At 42.0% G+C, this 17,250-nt stretch overlaps 1 protein-coding gene across 3 annotated transcripts in view; it reads left to right on the top strand.

Moving 5' to 3' along the window:
* Positions 1 to 17,250, top strand: part of CD80 (CD80 molecule) — a 32,270-nt gene that overhangs the window by 10,536 nt on the left and 4,484 nt on the right. Inside the window, exons 2-5 of one of the 3 annotated variants that reach the window (XM_010970849.3) lie at positions 454 to 767; positions 8,378 to 8,695; positions 12,568 to 12,849; positions 17,022 to 17,129. In XM_010970849.3, the coding sequence (XP_010969151.1) occupies positions 668 to 767; positions 8,378 to 8,695; positions 12,568 to 12,849; positions 17,022 to 17,129 (808 nt within the window). In that variant the 5' untranslated portion in view covers positions 454 to 667. Of the gene's footprint in view, positions 1 to 453; positions 768 to 8,377; positions 8,696 to 12,567; positions 12,850 to 17,018; positions 17,130 to 17,250 lie in introns of all 3 variants that reach the window. The other 2 variants (XM_010970848.3, XM_010970850.3) reach the window with 2 other exon arrangements.

Raw genomic sequence — 17,250 nt, 5'->3', positions numbered from 1 at the left:
AGACATATTTTTGTGTAGAAGCATGTGAGAATAGAGACACTTGTTTTTCTACGTTAATATACCAAGAAAAGTTATTTCATAACTTAAGTACTGCTTTGGACAAAATCCCCCGCCATGGCTTCCGCCCTGATGCTTTGTGCTTCTCGGTATGATGTGAAGAGGGTCTGAGCTTTCCTGGGTTGGCTCACTGATACCCAGGGCCCTTAGAGTTCTCTGCATTTCATCATCCCATCCAGCAATGGGAGAGCTGTGGTTGGTTCTCGGAACACGCACAGGCAGGATCACTTCCACAGAGCTCCGCGAACTTTTGTTTTTCCCTCGAGACTGAACCATGATTAAGAAGTTGCTCAGATTAAGATCCCTGACTCATTTAGGGAAGTCAACTAAGAAGCTTTACAACCTCCGGTAGGCTGGCCTTCCTTCCTGGGTGACTTTTATTTTCTTCTTTTTCAGGTGGCGAATATAAATCCACCATCTTTTATATTCAGGAGTTTGGACACCCAGTACACCATCCAGCCTCTCCTCTTTTGCAAACATCACAAGAGAACCCTCTGTGTGGGGCAATTGAATTGTTTTCTGCTTCTGCTGGGTGTTAACTGTGAGGTGCTCAGTTCTCACTTGGCTTGAAATTATTTGCTTTGGTTTTCCATCCTCCTCAGCAGAAGCCATGGGTCACACACTGAAGCGGGGAACTCCACCACCCAAGCGCCCATCCCTCATGCTTTTTCAGCTCTTGGTGTTGGCTGGTCTCTTTTACTTCTGTTCAGGTAAGCGCCTTCCAGGAACTTGACTGAGTCCACGGCTTCAGGGTTTAGAGAAAGGAGATGGTGTTCTCTGCACTGCCCCTTACTGTGGCCCTGTGAGAGGGAAGGGACCTTCAGGGCGTTTCAGTCCATTTTAGGGGTGAGGAAACAGAGAGGTTAAAGGACCCACCCTTGATCGCATAGCAAGCCAGCGGCCAAGTTAGCTCAAGAACCCAGACCTTAAAGGAAAGGTGGGGCAGCATGATTTTAACAAAACCATGAAGCTGATTCAGAAGGACAGCTTAGAGCTGCGTCTCTTCAACGAACACTAGATGTTCATTTACATTTTGTGGCATGATAAGGGCAGTGGTTTCCGGCTTTGATTCCCAAACTGTATTTCTATGAGACAACACAGCTAGTCTTTGCTTCTAAAACTGAACAACGATGATCTTCTTCCAATTTGAAGTGGGAAAAGAAAGCAGTCCTGAAGTACAACCTTCTTAATATTAAAATTTTCTCTTGATGTTGATTTTTATGCTTCAGGTGCCGATGCCCTTTGTCAACACTAACATCTGACATTAAGTGGTATCAGATTTAGCACAAATCATATTTTAAGTTATTTCTAACTTACTGCATAGGTGTTTCAAGAATATTTTGACCTCCAGAGACTCTTGTTCCAGCTCAGGTGCTGGACTTGGAGGGCTCTCGGGAAGGGAAGTGCTGATCCCGCTGACAGGGTGGCTCTGACTTTTTTAAGTCAGAACAAACAAAAGGTCTGCTTTTTGCTGAGCGGCATACCACCTGGTTTCTCCAAAACAAAGAGGAGGCCTCCAGCACGGTTTCCTGGTCTGCAAATATCAAAGGTCCTTGTCTTAAGCGCTGCTTGCTTAAAACAGGTCTGCACTGCACTGCAGCCATGTCCCAGAATAACTAAGGTGTTGGGGAGGGTGAAGGAGGGAAGGGAAGACTGCGATGCTGGTAGTTGTACATTTTCTGTCCTAAGCTGTAAAACTTGTCTTACACTGTTGCTGAACCAAGAGAACCATGACTCAAGTTTCACAATTTATGCATCAAATTTTGTATATATTTGACAGTTATATTTCCAACAGTTAGTTTTCTTCTGGAAAGTTGGGGGCAGTTGGGGGCAGCACTCACAGTCTAGAGTCTTTTGGGGAGTCTAAATGAGTTTTTAAAAATTTAGAAGAAAATTTATAGGCTTCCTAGAAAATGTGTGTGTGTGTGTGTGTGTGTGTGTGTGTGTGTGTGTGTGTGTGTGTGTGTAAGAGAGAGAGAAATCATAAAAAAGAGAGAAAGTATAAAAAGAAAATTAAAACCAAGGCTTTAGCATTTATACCAAGACAATTAGTCAGAGGCAAATGGAAAGAAACGAGCTTTGGGCTAAAGAAAGATATTTAGGAAAGCACCTTGTTCTAGATCTACATCTGGATTCTACTGTTGCTATATTAAGTCAACAAGGGAATCCATGAGTTTCTTTTGTCTGAAGACCTGCTATGTACCGAAGGGCCCCGGGAGGCAGGGGCCAGACTCCGTAGGGCTGGAAGTCCAGGGATATGAATGTTATTTGGAGGCACAGGGAGGCTACGGAAGGATTGTAAGCAGGGGAGTAACATGGTCTATACCAGCGCTGCTCACACTTTAATTATACATGCCAATTACCTGGGGGCCTTGTTAAAAAGCAGTTTCTAGCACAGGAGATTTTTTCAGAACAGTGAAAATACTGCATGGTGGATATATGTCATTATGTATTTGTCAAGACCTACTGAATGTACAGAGCCAAGAATGATCCCTATGTAAACTATGGAATTTGAATTTGGGTGATTATGATGTGTCAGTGTAGGCTCATCAACTGGCACAAATGTACCACTCCGGTGCAGGATGCTGATGGTGGAGGAGGCTGTGAGCATAGAGGGGAGTGGGTATATGGGTCCTCTCTGCTCTCTACGTTCAGTTTACGGTCAACTTAAAACTGCTCTGAAAAAATAAAATCTGTATATATATTTTTAAATGCAGTTTCTGCTTAGGTGAGTCTGGGGAGGGGTCTGCGATTCTGTATTTCTAACAAGCACCCAGGTGTCTGACGCCTCTGGTCTACAGACCTTTAGTTTTAGTAGTAAAGCTCTAAATGGCATTTTTTTAAACGGTGTTGCTGAAGCATAAAAATATGGCTTGTAGTGCAGCCAGAGTGATTGTACCAAAACCATTTAGTAGCTTACAAGTATTTGATGATAGCTTTGATGAAAAAAGTGGAGTTGGAGGGAGATGGTTGGGTTGGAGAGTGTGTATGATGCAGAACTGGTGAGGATTTGCCAGACTGGAGTGAAGGTGTGAACTGTGCATGGCCTGTGGGAGACAAGACTGGGTGCAGAGAGTGGAGACGACTGTGGAGGCCTTTGTTCCAGGACAGGGGATCTGCACACTACGCCCTCCTCTCCTGCCCTGTGTGGGGAAGCTGCACTTCCACCCGTCTCCACCCACTGCTGTCCAGGACCCTTTCCTGCAGAGGTGGGACCCGCTGGGTTGCTCTCCACTTCTAGTTTGGTCTGTGGAGGCCGAACACTGGGCTCATGTGCTCCAGAAGCTAATGGTTGTCAGGCCAAGGGTCCTAACATGGGCAGCTCTTCCTCAGAACCGGGGTCCTTTCAGGGTGACACAGCTCTAAGGAGAGGGGAGGGGGCTTTGGTAGGAGCAGGCCAGGGATGCAGAAAAGATGTTGGGCTGTGGGTCTATGGCAGGAGGAGCACTGAGATGGAGGAAGAGTGCCCTCAGAGTGCCACCGTCCACAGGGCCTTGCTCCTGCTGTATGCTCTGTCGGAATGCTGCTGGCCAAGGTGTCCCCAAAGCCACGGTTCTTGCTGTGACTGCTGTGGTGTCAGCTGTTCAAGTCCCCAGGCACTTTAGAGATACACCATTTAGAGAGACACATAGAAGTGGGGATCAGATTTATAAACAGCATATAGGCTGGGTCTATAAAGGAGAGAAAGTTGGGAGCAATGTGAAAAAATCAGGAGATGAGTCTCAAATCTGCCAGCTGCTGGAGAGCTGACACCTCTTAGCTTCCTGGTGTGCCCAGCACCCAGCCCAGGGCCCACACTAGCCCTGAGGATGCCAGTTCATTTAATCAAAAGCAGTTAGAAGTGTCCAAAAAGGTCACTTCCATTGTGTTAAGGGTCACACAGACCATTAACAGTAAATCTCCAGGTAGTGGGATTATAGGTGACTTTTATGCTTTTTCTGTAGTTTTCATTCTTTCTAAATTTAATGTGTGTTTCTTTTAGAGTCACGGAAAACCTTTAAACAGCACATCTAAGTCCTTAGGGAAATAATGTAATCATAGCACGCGGTGATACAAGCTGCTGTGCACATGTGATTCTCCCTACTTTCGGAGAACCGGTGGTGCAGGCCCACCGACCACTGTTGAGGTTCAACTCCATAGAATGGGCACTGCAGCCAGGCCACTGTGTCCACACGGCCTTCCTCCAGTTTGGAGGGATTAGGGGAGACTCATAGCTTCCTAGATTGGGTTCTTTTTTCTTTTAAAGCTATACATTAAATTTTCTTACTGTATCCCCCAGTTGTCCTGCATGGTTTTTGTTTTTTGGGTTTTTTTTTTAATGCAATGACATACAATTCACCATTTTAAAGTGTACAATTCAGTGGTTTTTAGTATTATCACAATGTTATGAAACCATCACTACTATCTAATTTCAGAACGTTTCCATCGCTCTTTAAAAGAAACTCCATACCAGTTAGCAGTCCATCTCCATTTCCCTCTGCCCTATCTCCTGGTAACCACCAATCTAATTTCCATCTCCATGAATATGCCTATTCTGGACAGTTCTTACAAACAGAGTTATATAATATGTGGCCTTTTGTGTCTGGCTTCTTTCACTTGGCATAATGTTTTCAGGGTTCATTTATGTTGCAGTAAGTACCAGTACTTCATACCTTTTTTTAGTTGAGTAATACTCCATTGTATTGAATTTTGAGAGGTGCATTATTTGTCTAAAACCAGTGGCCTCTACACTTCTTGGCAAAATGCTCCCTCTCCTGGGAGGGTTATCAGTGGGGAGTTGACATGGCCAGGGGACAGGAAGGGTATGGGGTGGGGACTCACGTTGTGAAGTGTACCCAGTATGCCGTGCGGGTGGGGCAGTTTGCACACATGCGCGTCAGAGATGAGCAGAGTCGCCTCCCGTTTCTGCCTTCCCTCCTCCTCTCCCCGCCCAGCCCTGGTACCTATGACTGCAGGAGACAGAGGCAGCCAATGGGCAGCCCACACCAGCTGGGAGCATTCAACTCAGTGCAAGTGTCAGCCAGTTACTGCAGTGATTCTCACCTCATCCTGGGCATGACTCAACACATCAGGTGCTTTGCTTGAGAGGAACAGCCCTATGAATAAAATCTGTGTCGCATTTTACAGTTCACAAAACACTTTACATCTAGCTGTTACACAACCCCTGTGGAAATTATGTGAAGTAAGTCGGGGAGATAGTATTATGCACATTTTGCAGAAATTATACCGGAAGCCCAAGGAGGTTCATCAACTTGTTAAAGGTTATGATTCTAACACACAGCGGGTGGAACCACATCTCATCTCCTAATGCCTAGCCAGGCATTCAGCAAATATTTATGGAGCCTCTACTATGAGCCAGGCCCTGTTCTAGATTCTGCAGATGTGGCAACAAAACAGATAAAGCCCCTGTTCTCATGACCCCAAAGTAACTTCAGCTGATATACAGCAGCTGGAGACAAGCTTGACGAGAACTAAATCAGGACAAGGGACTAACGAGTGGCAGGATGGATGGGGTCAGGGAGGATGGTGCTTGTTAGTGGGAGTCAGAGGAGGTCTCGCCACAAGGGGACACCTTTCCCAAAGGAAGCAAGGGACAGGACCGTGTGGATGTCTGGGGAGTGTGATAGTCCCCCCCATGTGCCTGGTACTGTGTACAGTTCAGCCTCCATTCCCTCACAGAAACCTCAGCCCATTGTGTTAGGTAGGTGTTGCTAGGCCTGTTTGTAAAATGACACAGCAAGCTCAAAATTCAACTACTGAGGCAGTAATGAGTGCTCAGACCTGAGTTTCCCCTCCAGAAACACTGAAGCAGACAAAACCCTTCAGAAATCTTTCAACTTTTTCTCGTACTGCGTGTAGCAGAGTCCCTGAGTATGCAAGCCAGGTCCTGGTGGGAATTGCCCAGAAGATTTTTGGTTCCTCTTTTCAGTCTGGTTCTTCCTCAGCACCAACGTCTGCTGAGGGGATCTCACGTAGGAACATCGAAGAGCCCGTTGACCTTTAGAAAAACACCCACACTTCTCAGATGGCTGGACAAAAACTCCTTAAGAACCATCACTGAAATTGGCTCACTTTCAGTTAAGATTTCTTTTTGCTAATGTCACCACATTTCAAAATCGGTTAGAAATCCTGGATTCTTTTCGGGTGAGAACAGAGCATAGCAAAGACCTGTTATTTAGGACCCCTGATGGGCGAGCTGCTTTCTGTCATGGGGTCTGTCTGGCTCATAGCATGTTCCATGTGTCTGACAAAATCCCTAATGAGAAGAAAGAGACCAGAGGGTACCAGCTAGGGGTGAGAGAAAGGAAAGAGAGGAACGGAAACTCTTATGGAAGACCTGCTATGTACTAGGGGCTTTTCCATTTATATCATTTAATCTGAATTTAATTTTACAATGACCCTGAGAGGTAGGCATCATACCGTTTGTACAGATGAGTAAACAGGTCAATCAGCAAGTGGCTGAGGCAGCCATAGTCCACGTGCCTTCTATGTATCATTTTGCTCTCGTTGTATCTCTGTCTTTTTTAAAAATTGTATCTCTTTTTAAAGATAGTTCAGGTTATTCAGCTATTATATGCTCTCTCAAGTGCATCTTTTCATTTATTTCCTCCTTTTCAGTTATATTTCCTAAATCTGGGGCTGGCAACGTTCAGCACAATTGTCGAAAGAGGTGCTTTGGATCATTCTGAGGTACCTCACACTGCTGTGGAAATAACCTGTCATCACAAAACTCTCTTCCTAAATGCTGTGGTGGAGCCACACCCAGTCTGATGGAGGCTGGAAGAATGGCTGGTGAGACGGAGAGGTGCTAGTGTCCATGACCCTGCTGTCCGAGGAGAATGGGCTTGGAAATGAGACCCCTATCCTAGTGAGGGGTTCTGTGTGGTGGGGAAGAGGCAGCATCGTACCACTGGGGGACGGAGGAGGGTGGCCAGATGTGAAGGCACTGGGGCTTTAGAGGGACTCTATTTTTCAGTCAAGCACAGCATAGGAAAAATTACCATGCTTTCTAAACCAAAAAAAAAAAAAAAAAAAAATCAGAAAATATAGTCTGACAGGGATTTTGGTGTTACTGATGAGTGCTGAGGAGCTAACAAGGAGATGGACTTGGGATGTCGAAACGCTGATATTTCTGTGATATGGTGACAGGAAAATGGGCAAATGTTTTCAATGAGGACTCTCTGGCAAAACTAGGTTGTAGGGCACCCGTTGCATGGATTACAGATAGCCAAGAGAGATAAAGACAGGATCTCCATCTGTTTAGGGTAGCTAGAAAGGTCAGAAATGGTCCAGAGGTGTAACTGAGGTCCCTTCAGGTGGGTTTGAGGGGAGTCATTTCAGCCTGAAGCCATGGGGTCAAGCCAGGTCTGGAAGGAAAAGCACTCTTTCTCAAAACAAAAGAGCTCAGTGATGGGGCCTGGCTGGGGTGCAACTAGTGCTGGCTTACTTATCCTAGCACTGGGCCTAAAACTGGGGAAACCAGTAAACAAGGAGAATGGCCCCAAAAGTACTCTGTAAAACTGGGGCAGTTTCCTTTCCTGGGTTTAGTTTCCTCATCTGTAAAATAAGACCACCAAAATGAATGATCAGGGAAATCAAAATCTCATATTCCTTAACTATGACTTCCCTATCCCTGTGGGGCTGAGTACATTGTCTAACCCATAGTTGGCACTCATATGCTAGGTCTTCTTTTGAGACTAGAGCGCCTTCTCCCTCATTGTCTATGGACAAACAAATGGATAAAGAAAATGTGGTATATACATACAACGGAATATTAGTCATTATCATCACTATTATTCCTTAAAAAGGAAGAAGATTCTGACACATGTAAAACACAGAGGAACCTGGATAGTATTATGCTGAGTGGAATAAGCCAGTCACAAAAAGACAAATACTGTATGTATGATTCCACTTATATTCAGTATTTAAAGTGGTAAATTCACAGAAACAGAAAGTTGAGTGGTGGTTACCAGGGGCTGGGGGAGGGAGAAAGAGGGGTTGTTTAATGCATACAGAGTTCCAATCTGCAAGATGGAAAAGTCTGGAGATCTGTTTCACAACAGTGTGAATATACTTGACACTACTGAGCTGTACATTTAAAAATGGTTAAGATGGTAAAATTATTTTTTAATCACAATTTTTTAAATGGAGGCAAAAAAAGCACTGGGGACCAAAAATATCAAACTCAAACTGAACACTCTGATCCTGCTTAGTCACTATATGCAACCCTCTGAATTCTGTTATTGTCCACTCCGAATTCCTGCTTGTGCAGGCATCTATGTTTAATAGACATAAAATTTTGTTGTTTGCCTCTCCATAGGCATCATGCAGGTGACCAAAACAGTGAAAGAAATAGCAGTGCTATCTTGTGATTACAACATATCCACTGAAGAACTGACCAAAGTTCGCATCTATTGGCAAAAAGATAATGAAGTGGTGCTGGCGGTCATGTCTGGAAAAGTGAAAGTGTGGCCCGAGTATGAGAACCGCACCTTCACTGACTTCACCAGTAACCTCTGCATTGTGATCCTGGCTCTGCGCCTGTCAGACAAAGGCACCTATACCTGTGTCATTCAGAAGCCTGAGCAAGGGACTTACAAACTGGAGCACCTCACTTCGGTGAAGTTATTGGTCAGAGGTCAGTGGGATTTTCTGATTTACGATAGCTAGCAGATTCTCGATGCCCTTAAAGACGTACTCCTGTTGATTTAGGTGGAAAGTCTACCAAAGAGGAATGTGTCTCACTTCATTTCTTAGGGTTGAGTCTCTAGTTTTACAGTAAACCCTAGCTGGAAATAGCTATTAGCTGCATTTCTTGCACTTTGACAATCCAAGTTCGTGACAGTGATCCTGGGGCATGCATAATAATGACCTGAAGTGCCTTCTGAATCATAAAGGGACACATCTGATGTGATGGGGCTGTCCTACTAACTGCACTTGATCCAGTAATATATTCTTGCAAAGTATGTTGAAAGGTACAAGAGCAATGCAGGCATAAATATTTTTCAAATAGTGTTTGAATGTCTATTGCTCTGGCTATTGTACTATTATATTTATTGTACATTTGAAGCTCTAGTCTAATGGTCAGTTTTACAAAGTTAGATATTAAAGATGTGTTATTAAAGGGCAGGGTAGGAAGAAGCCTTGACTTAATCACCGGTGATTCTGAAAGAGGATACTGATACAGGCTGAGCCCTTGCTGAGAAATGACAGCCCTGGGCCATTCCCTCACACTTAAAATTCAAACACATTTCTTTCTCTTCCTGCGCCCTTGAGCCTTTAGTGGAAACCAAACCTTTTAATAAAATGGAAGAATTAACCTTGATAACAGGTAACTTAAGTGACTCCCCAATGGATTCTTCACCGTTCTTCCCTGCTTTGGTCTTAAGCTATGTTGAATCTTTAGCGGTAGCATTCAGGTCATACCTAAAGCTTAGGAGGTACACCAAAGTTTCATGGAATTATCTTAAACTTCACTCTGTGTATTCCCTACCCATGGGAAGAGCAAATGATTATCTGGTGGTGGGATTTGTGGGGCTCTAAGAAGACTGCCTCCTCCAAAATTCTGACCTGTATCAATTCCTGGAATTCCCACTATTAAAGCTTCTCCTGCTAGTTTTAGCATTTCCCCCACCGCTGTGAGACCCCTGTTAAAAATGAAAATGTGTTCCCTAGGGGAGATGGCACCACAGACATATTAGCCTGTATTAATTAATTACATTAGATACGTAGTCAGTCCTCTAACATAATATCCAGAGAGAAGGAGACTCAGGACACATTTGGTAGAAATATAGAGAAGAAAACTCAAGAGGGAGAAGAGGCAGAGTTTCAGGGAGGGCAGGCCCCTGTAGCAGGCCCCCGTAGGCAACCAAGGACAGCCAAGGGGCAACATGCGAGTGTTGAGGGCCTTAGACAGGGGAGTGGGGCACCAAAATCAAGTAGGGGAAGACAAAAAGAGAAACTCTGCTTGCTTAATTAGACCCAGAACCAATTCTGGTTTTTCTAATTGAGACAATGAAAATCGTGCTTGTCAAATGATCAGGTGCATGCGACTTGGGGATCTGGTTAAAATGCAGATTCAAATTCAGCAGGTCTGGCATTTCCAACAGGCTCCCTGGTGATGCCTTGCAGTTGCTGAGGATCACAGCTTGAGAAGCAAGACACTAAACAAGCTCTCATTTGGCCAAAGTGACCAAATGTCCCATTCTGCCAGGGACTGAGGGGTTTCCTGAGACATGAGATTTTCAGTCCTAATACTGGGAAAGTCTAGGCTAACTGGGACAAGTTGGTTTCTCTACATTTGCCTAAGATTGCTAAATGATATAATAGCTCAATAGATGAAGCCTCCACTAAGTAACACATTTGAGAACTAGCTATACTAGTTATCAGATTAACTAGGTTAATGGAGTTTTACCTTTCTAAAGCATGTGCACCTTTTCCTTCCCTAATAAGATATTCTTACCCTACCCATTAAGGGTGGTGAAAACTGGGAAAAATGAGACACAAAGGAGTAATTCTTTAATGGTTCACAGTCTTGCAAGGCCTTAGGAGATGTTACTCTAAACAGATCACCTTATAGAAGGGGTGGGAGATGGAGTTTAAAAAGATGATTTTTAATACAACCCTTGATATTGTAGCATTCTTGTGGTTAAATGTTTTTTGGAAAAGCGGAGTGTAGAAATGAACACGAATCATAATTAGGATATGAGTTACCTGGATTTGTTATTCCAAGTTACAACATGACATATTGGTGTTATAAGAAACAAAGAATACTCCTGATGTCAGCTGCCCGTGTAATGATTTGGTCTGATAGGATAAATTAATAGGAAATAGGAAGTAGGAAATAACAATGTCAACTAAAAATGCCTCAGGAAAATGTCAAACTTAATTTAGGAACAGAGTTAGTACAAAAAAGAAAGGTGAGTCTATCCCCAACCAAATCCAAGTTTTTCCTTTTCCTGGCAATTACAATAACCTGTCATAACTTCCTCTTCCCCTTTTTCCTCATGGTGCCACCACGCAGTCCTGGAAACTTTCATCTGGCAACTTGACCTAAATGAGGAAACTCATCTAAGAGAGGACAAATTTAAGACACACATTGGTCTATGAACTAATTTCCTGTGTGTCAGACTCTGTTCTATGTGATACACATTAATGATGTCATGAAATTCTTACAACGCTGGGAGGCAAGTAGTATTAACCTCATCTTACAGATGAGCAAACTAGGACTGAAAGTGGTTAAGTAACAGGCCCAGAATTAAAAGGCAAAACTGGTTTTAAAACCTGCTCTCGATGACCACTATGCTAGACTACATCTCTCTGTGAGACTCTGAATTCTGAGAAGAAAACCAGGTACATGAGATGAAGTATGGAGGGATTGGTTCCCCGCAGTCATGTTAAGAAGAATAAATTCTTTAAGCCTAACACTAAGTGAGGAAGAGGTGAGGGGAGTTTTCTCCTGTGTTCACTGCAGTCATTTCACTGTGCTCTGCTTGGTGTATACTTTAGCATCTCATTGGGGGTCGAATACACAAATGAAAGAGAGCTTCGAGTGCCTTGGAGGAATATTAGGAAGGCCTCTCTGTCATTGTGAGACATTTCAGAACAGCAAGGGAATCTGTAAAGTACAGTGGTTGAGATTACAGGTTCAACGGTGTACAATTTGGACAGAAGTTTATCTGATTAAAGACTACTTTTGAAAAAGTAAGGTAACGCTAAACAAAATTTAGAATAGTGTTACCTCAGGTGTGGGAGGCGGGAGGACAGCAAGGCAAAGACGGAACAAGCAGGTTTACATAACCTGCTGTCAGTGTTCCAGTTCTCAAGTGGGATAGTGGGTTCTCAGGTGTTTAGTAAAGTGCGAGTTAATATATAGATAAATAAAAGAGAGCCACCTTGTATACCTCAAATACTAGGAAGAAAGGGAAGAAAAAAAAGTAAAAGAAAGAAATGAAAGGAAAAGAAAAGAAGGCAGGAGAGGGGGAGGTTCTAGTATCAGAGAAACTTGAACACAAATCCCAATTCTGCCACTTATTGGTTGTGATTTCTCTAGACCTCATTTGATTATTTAGAAAATGGAGATTTTATTAGGTTAAATCATATGTAATGACTGATATTTAACCTTTTTGAATCTACAACCTACTAGGGTTGTTGTAAAGATGAAATGAGATAATGTCCAGACCTAACAAATATTAAGAACTCAATAATTGCTGTCTCTTATTTTTAATTCCACCCCTTCCTTACAAATGCAAGTACTATGTCAATATTTACACAGGAACCTACTTCTTTCTTTAATAAGTGCCCTTCTACCTCCATCAAAAGTGACGAAGAATTGATATAACCAATTCAAACTAAAACTAGTCTTTGGATTATACCTAACTATTAATGACTTATGGGAAGTTGCAAATTATATTTTATTGTTCTTATTAAAGCTAAGTATTTATTAAAAATATAAACACATACACACAAACACGTAATGATAATGTACTTACATCCTTGTTCCTTCTCCAGCTGACTTCCCTGCCCCTAGTATTAGTGACCTCGGAAATCCATCTCCTGACATCAGAAGGATAATCTGCTCAACTTCTGGAGGGTTTCCAGAGCCTCACCTCTCCTGGTTGGAAAATGGAGAAGAATTAAACGCTACCTACACAACACTTGCCCAAGATCCTGAAACTGAGCTCTACACGATTAGCAGTGAACTGGATTTCAATGTGACAAGGAACCACAGCTTCATGTGTCTTGTCAAGTATGGAGACTTAACAGTGTCACAGACCTTCAACTGGCAGAAATGTAAGTGACATTGTCCTAGGGAGTTTTTGCTGTGTAGAATCTAAAATGAGTCAGCCAGATACATTTCAGAATTGTGCATATTGACTCATAGTATTTTTTTGTAGTTTTTTTAGACACGTAAATGAAATGATAATAAAGAGTTACTATGACTTAAGGTCACCACACAAGGTCTGACTATAATGTTAATAGACTAATTTTCTTTTCTTTAATAAACATTCTAAAATTTAGAAATCCAAATAAGTGCTATCCATCAAGTTATCATGTTAGGAAGTTATTATAACAGTATTATTTTTATTGAAAGAACTAAAATGTGGCCTTCTTTGAATGCTCTCTGGGCTTCGGCACTTTTATTTTGGGGGCCCCCTCCCCACGGTCCCATGATGTTAAATCATTGTCTTCTGTGGGTGAATGTGCCTTTTAAGAACTACTGGTTCATTCAGAACCAAGTCTGGTAAAGAAGGTGAATGACAAACTACTTGGGGACAATGCCTGAAAAAAGTGGTCATTTTTTTAAAAACATTTTTTAATTGAGTTATGGTCATTTTACAATGTTGTGTCAAATTCCAGTGTAGAGCACAATTTTTTCAAAAAGTGGTCATTTTTGATCCAATACCAACACCAAATGTTTTACCCTACAAGTAGTATACTTACAGAATTTTCTTTCCCCAGAGGTAAAATTATCTGAAAATATAAAATGAAAAAAGTTGGGCTTATGTAAATTTATGCATATTAAACCCATAATGGGTTATTACAGAAGAACTCAGATACTTGAAATACATTTCTAACTTGTTTGGCTGCTTATATGGAGGACCACCAGGCCTCTCCCCACCCCTGAGCCCCACTTCTAACAATGTGTTATGTGGCTGCATAGTAAAAAGCAATACATCAAACATAACTTATTATGTATAATACATCTTCCTCTTATCTTTGCTTGTAGTAGAGGAGGTATTTTAGATGGTCTAGTAGTTCATCCTAGTGAATGATTTGCTCTAGATCTTTCAATCTTGAGTGGATTCTTTATTTTCCTCAATAGGTAATGAGATAAATTCTGAGGGGAAAATTAGTCCAACTATAAACCAAATTTTGACATGATTTTATTAATAATCCAAATTCATCTCTATCATCTTTTATGTATTCTAAAAAATTTACAAAATTGAAGTTTGAATCATATAGTGAAGCTAGTTTATTAATTCAGCAATACTTGTCACCTTATTGATAATATCATTATTTAACCAATTTTAGATTATCGTGACTAAGGTAGAGAGTAGTATGCAAATTGGTAAAAGCAGCCTCAATTACATGTTTATTTTGGACATTATTTATATTTGGAATATGAGTATATATGATCTTCTAGGATAAAGGTTGACAAAAATTTTTAGAAAAGGGCCAGACAGTAAATATCTTAGCCTTTACAGGTCATATGGTCTCTGGCAACAACTCAGTCCTGCTGTTACGGCATGAAAGCAGCCACAGACAGAACAAAAATGAAGGACATGGCTGTGTTCCAGAAGAATTTTACTTAAAAAATTAAGTAGTAGTCCTGGCTTGGCCAGGTTAACACTGTAGTTTGTTAACTTACAGGGAATAGAATGTAGTCCTTTAAATAAAAAGATGGAGCTATTATTTAAAGGTGATTTAGACAGCCAGTTTTATCATCTTTTCCCTCATATGCCTTCTCTCTTCCTTCATGCTAAGGATGAGCAGTATCCCTTTTCAGTCTAATTCAGAATACTAGCTCTTTGCCCCACTTGGTCTACATTCACAATGACTAATGGAGAGGTAATTAACAGTATGTGTTTAATCATTCCTTCTTTAATCTAGTCTTTATTAGTTATCACATACCAAGTATCTTGCTAGGTGTCAGTGTTGTCTTTATGACCAGAGAGCTTTAAATACTTCAAATCTCATAATTTGGACTGCAGGTGTCATTTATAGCCAAAAGCAAATAATGCATTTTTAGGGGGTCAAGGGCTGACTGCGTAAGCAAATGTAAATTAGGAGTATAGTTCATAGAAATGTTTTTATCAATGTGAGTAAAGCTTTACTATAGAAATACCTACTCTTAAACAATTCTAAATTTATTAATTAAGCAGACTGGGTCTATCGTTCTTTTAGTCTGGGTCTGCCCAGTTACTTAACCCTTGATACACTGGAAGGTGTGTGTGTGTACGCGTGCGCATGCGTGTAAGGGGTGAATCAGGGAGGCCCACTCAGACTGTCTAATGAGCTATACGTGCAGATGTCCTTACATGACTATGCCCTTGGGATTCTGGGTCTGCCTGTGGCCCATTGCCAGGTTCCTAACAGGCATTATGATAGAACGGGTTTGCTGCTGCTGGTTCCTTCTTCTTGCCCTTTAGCACGTACCTTCTTTCTAGGCTGAGGGAGGCTTGAAGATGGATGAGAAGTGGCCTCTGAGAGGAAGCCAGGAGTGAGTCAGAACCTTTGAAATGTCTAGACTCCCAGGATAATAGCAAGAGCTTCCTTGTTATTTTGGGTGTTATTCTGGTCTGCAGAGGCCAACCATGGTAATCACTCGATGTCTCCATTCAATCTGGTGTTTTAGAGAAAAAATAAGAAAACAACTTTCCCTAGTCTCTAGGGAGTAGGTGCTCTATGATCAAATGTGCATTTTATAATGATTACTGTGGCAGAATGTGTAGAAATTATTAAAGCCTAGAAAACTAGAGGCAAAGAGACCGAAGTATGGAGGCTACTAGGTGGGAGATGAGCAAAACCTGAACTAAGGCAGTTGCTGCAAGAGATTTGGAGAAAAGGAATCAATTGAAGAGATATTCTCAATACACAATAGAAAGTCAGGGGGAGCTTCGGGGCAGTGAGCACAAAGGCAAGCCTTCACTTTTATTTGGGTCACTAATGGTGTTGCCATTCACTGAAATGGGAGAAAGCAGGTGGTAGATATGCTCTAGAAAGAATACATACACTGAGTTCAGTTTTAATCAGGTGAAGATGCTGGCATCCACCCATCTAGTCGGTGGCTGGAAATGCAAATTTGGAGCTCAGAAATGAAATCAGGATTATGACATACAGATTTAGAAATCAGCTCGTGTTTCCAATCTTGGGTGTGGATGATTACTAGGGGCCAGTGAGAGGAGAATGGGACCATGGGAACAACAATATTTAAACACCAAGCAGAGGAAGAACAGCCTAACAGAAACTGAAGAATGTGGTGTCATAGAAATCCCATGAGGAAGAGTGTCAACTGGGCCAAATGCTGATGGGGTCTGAAAAGCTAAAGACCAAAATTTATCCATAAGCCTTGTAATCAGAAAAATGGGAGATGGTACTTTAGCAAATGTTCAATATTTATTTGTAAGCCATTCAAAAGAAATCAGAAGAGGATGAGCTGCTGATATTCCTTTTGTGTCTCTGACCTTTCTCCGGATGTTGTTGCTAACTATTCCTCAAATGGGTTGAAGAATAAATGGTGGAACTGCTGCTCCCGACCAGGAGGGACTGACAGCAGTTCCTACTCCCATAGGCATCCACATCCTTCCCCGTGTCCCCCGTCTTCTCTGTTCCCTGTGTTTTACAGCTGATAGCTGGTTTGCAGATCCCTCCTCCAGGATGACCCCACCTACTACCAAGCCACACCCACTCTTGGCTCTTTGCTGGGTCTCTTCTATTCTTCCAGAAGCCCTAGGCTGGATGGTGAAAAATGTGTATCTGAAAATAAATGCAAAGTGGTTCCTGTAGCTTTAAACAGCCACTGTGAGGTGTGTGTGTGTTAAGACTACAGACTAAAAGGGAGAAGGCATGACAGAGCTGGAGAAGGAAAAATAAGATCTATCTAGAACACATCAACTATGAGTAGTGATACATAGTAATATCAGCTATAGAAATGAGAGATGAAGACAAGATAGCTTTTAAAGTATCTCCTGAGTATCTTTTTTTATGCCAACTTAACTCAGTAAATGCAAAAGTTCAAATTTTCTTTTTCACATTCAATATCTGACAGCTGGTATTAGTTGCCCATAAGTATGTGTCTGATTGAAGAATTATGCAAGAAAAATGCCAAAAGCTGCATTTGGGGGAGCTAACCAGGCAGAGAAGGGGAAAATGCTTTACAGTTGTGTCAATATAAGGTCACAGAATGGGTATCAGGCAGTTGGAAACACATTAGAGCTGACACTATTCTTTTCCCTCAGCAGCCAAACCAGCCCCATCCGCTAATCAGCTCCTGCCCTGGGCCATTATTATCCCGATCTCAGCATCTCTGATCATTGCACTAATACTAGGACTAGCATGGCTGTTCTGCAGTAAGTAATACTGTACTGTCCTAACAATCTCAATTCCTGGATGCCCTCTATCAGTAAGGGTCAGCATCTGTATGAGGTTTTAGCCTATTTCATTCTCATTTTTGGAGTAAATCTATGGAAA

This window comes from Camelus bactrianus, chromosome 1 (genome assembly GCF_048773025.1).
Source record: "Camelus bactrianus isolate YW-2024 breed Bactrian camel chromosome 1, ASM4877302v1, whole genome shotgun sequence".
Classification (NCBI taxonomy): domain Eukaryota; kingdom Metazoa; phylum Chordata; class Mammalia; order Artiodactyla; family Camelidae; genus Camelus; species Camelus bactrianus.
The sequence above is the reverse complement of the archived record's forward strand: the minus strand, read 5'-3'. Positions and strand labels throughout refer to the sequence as shown.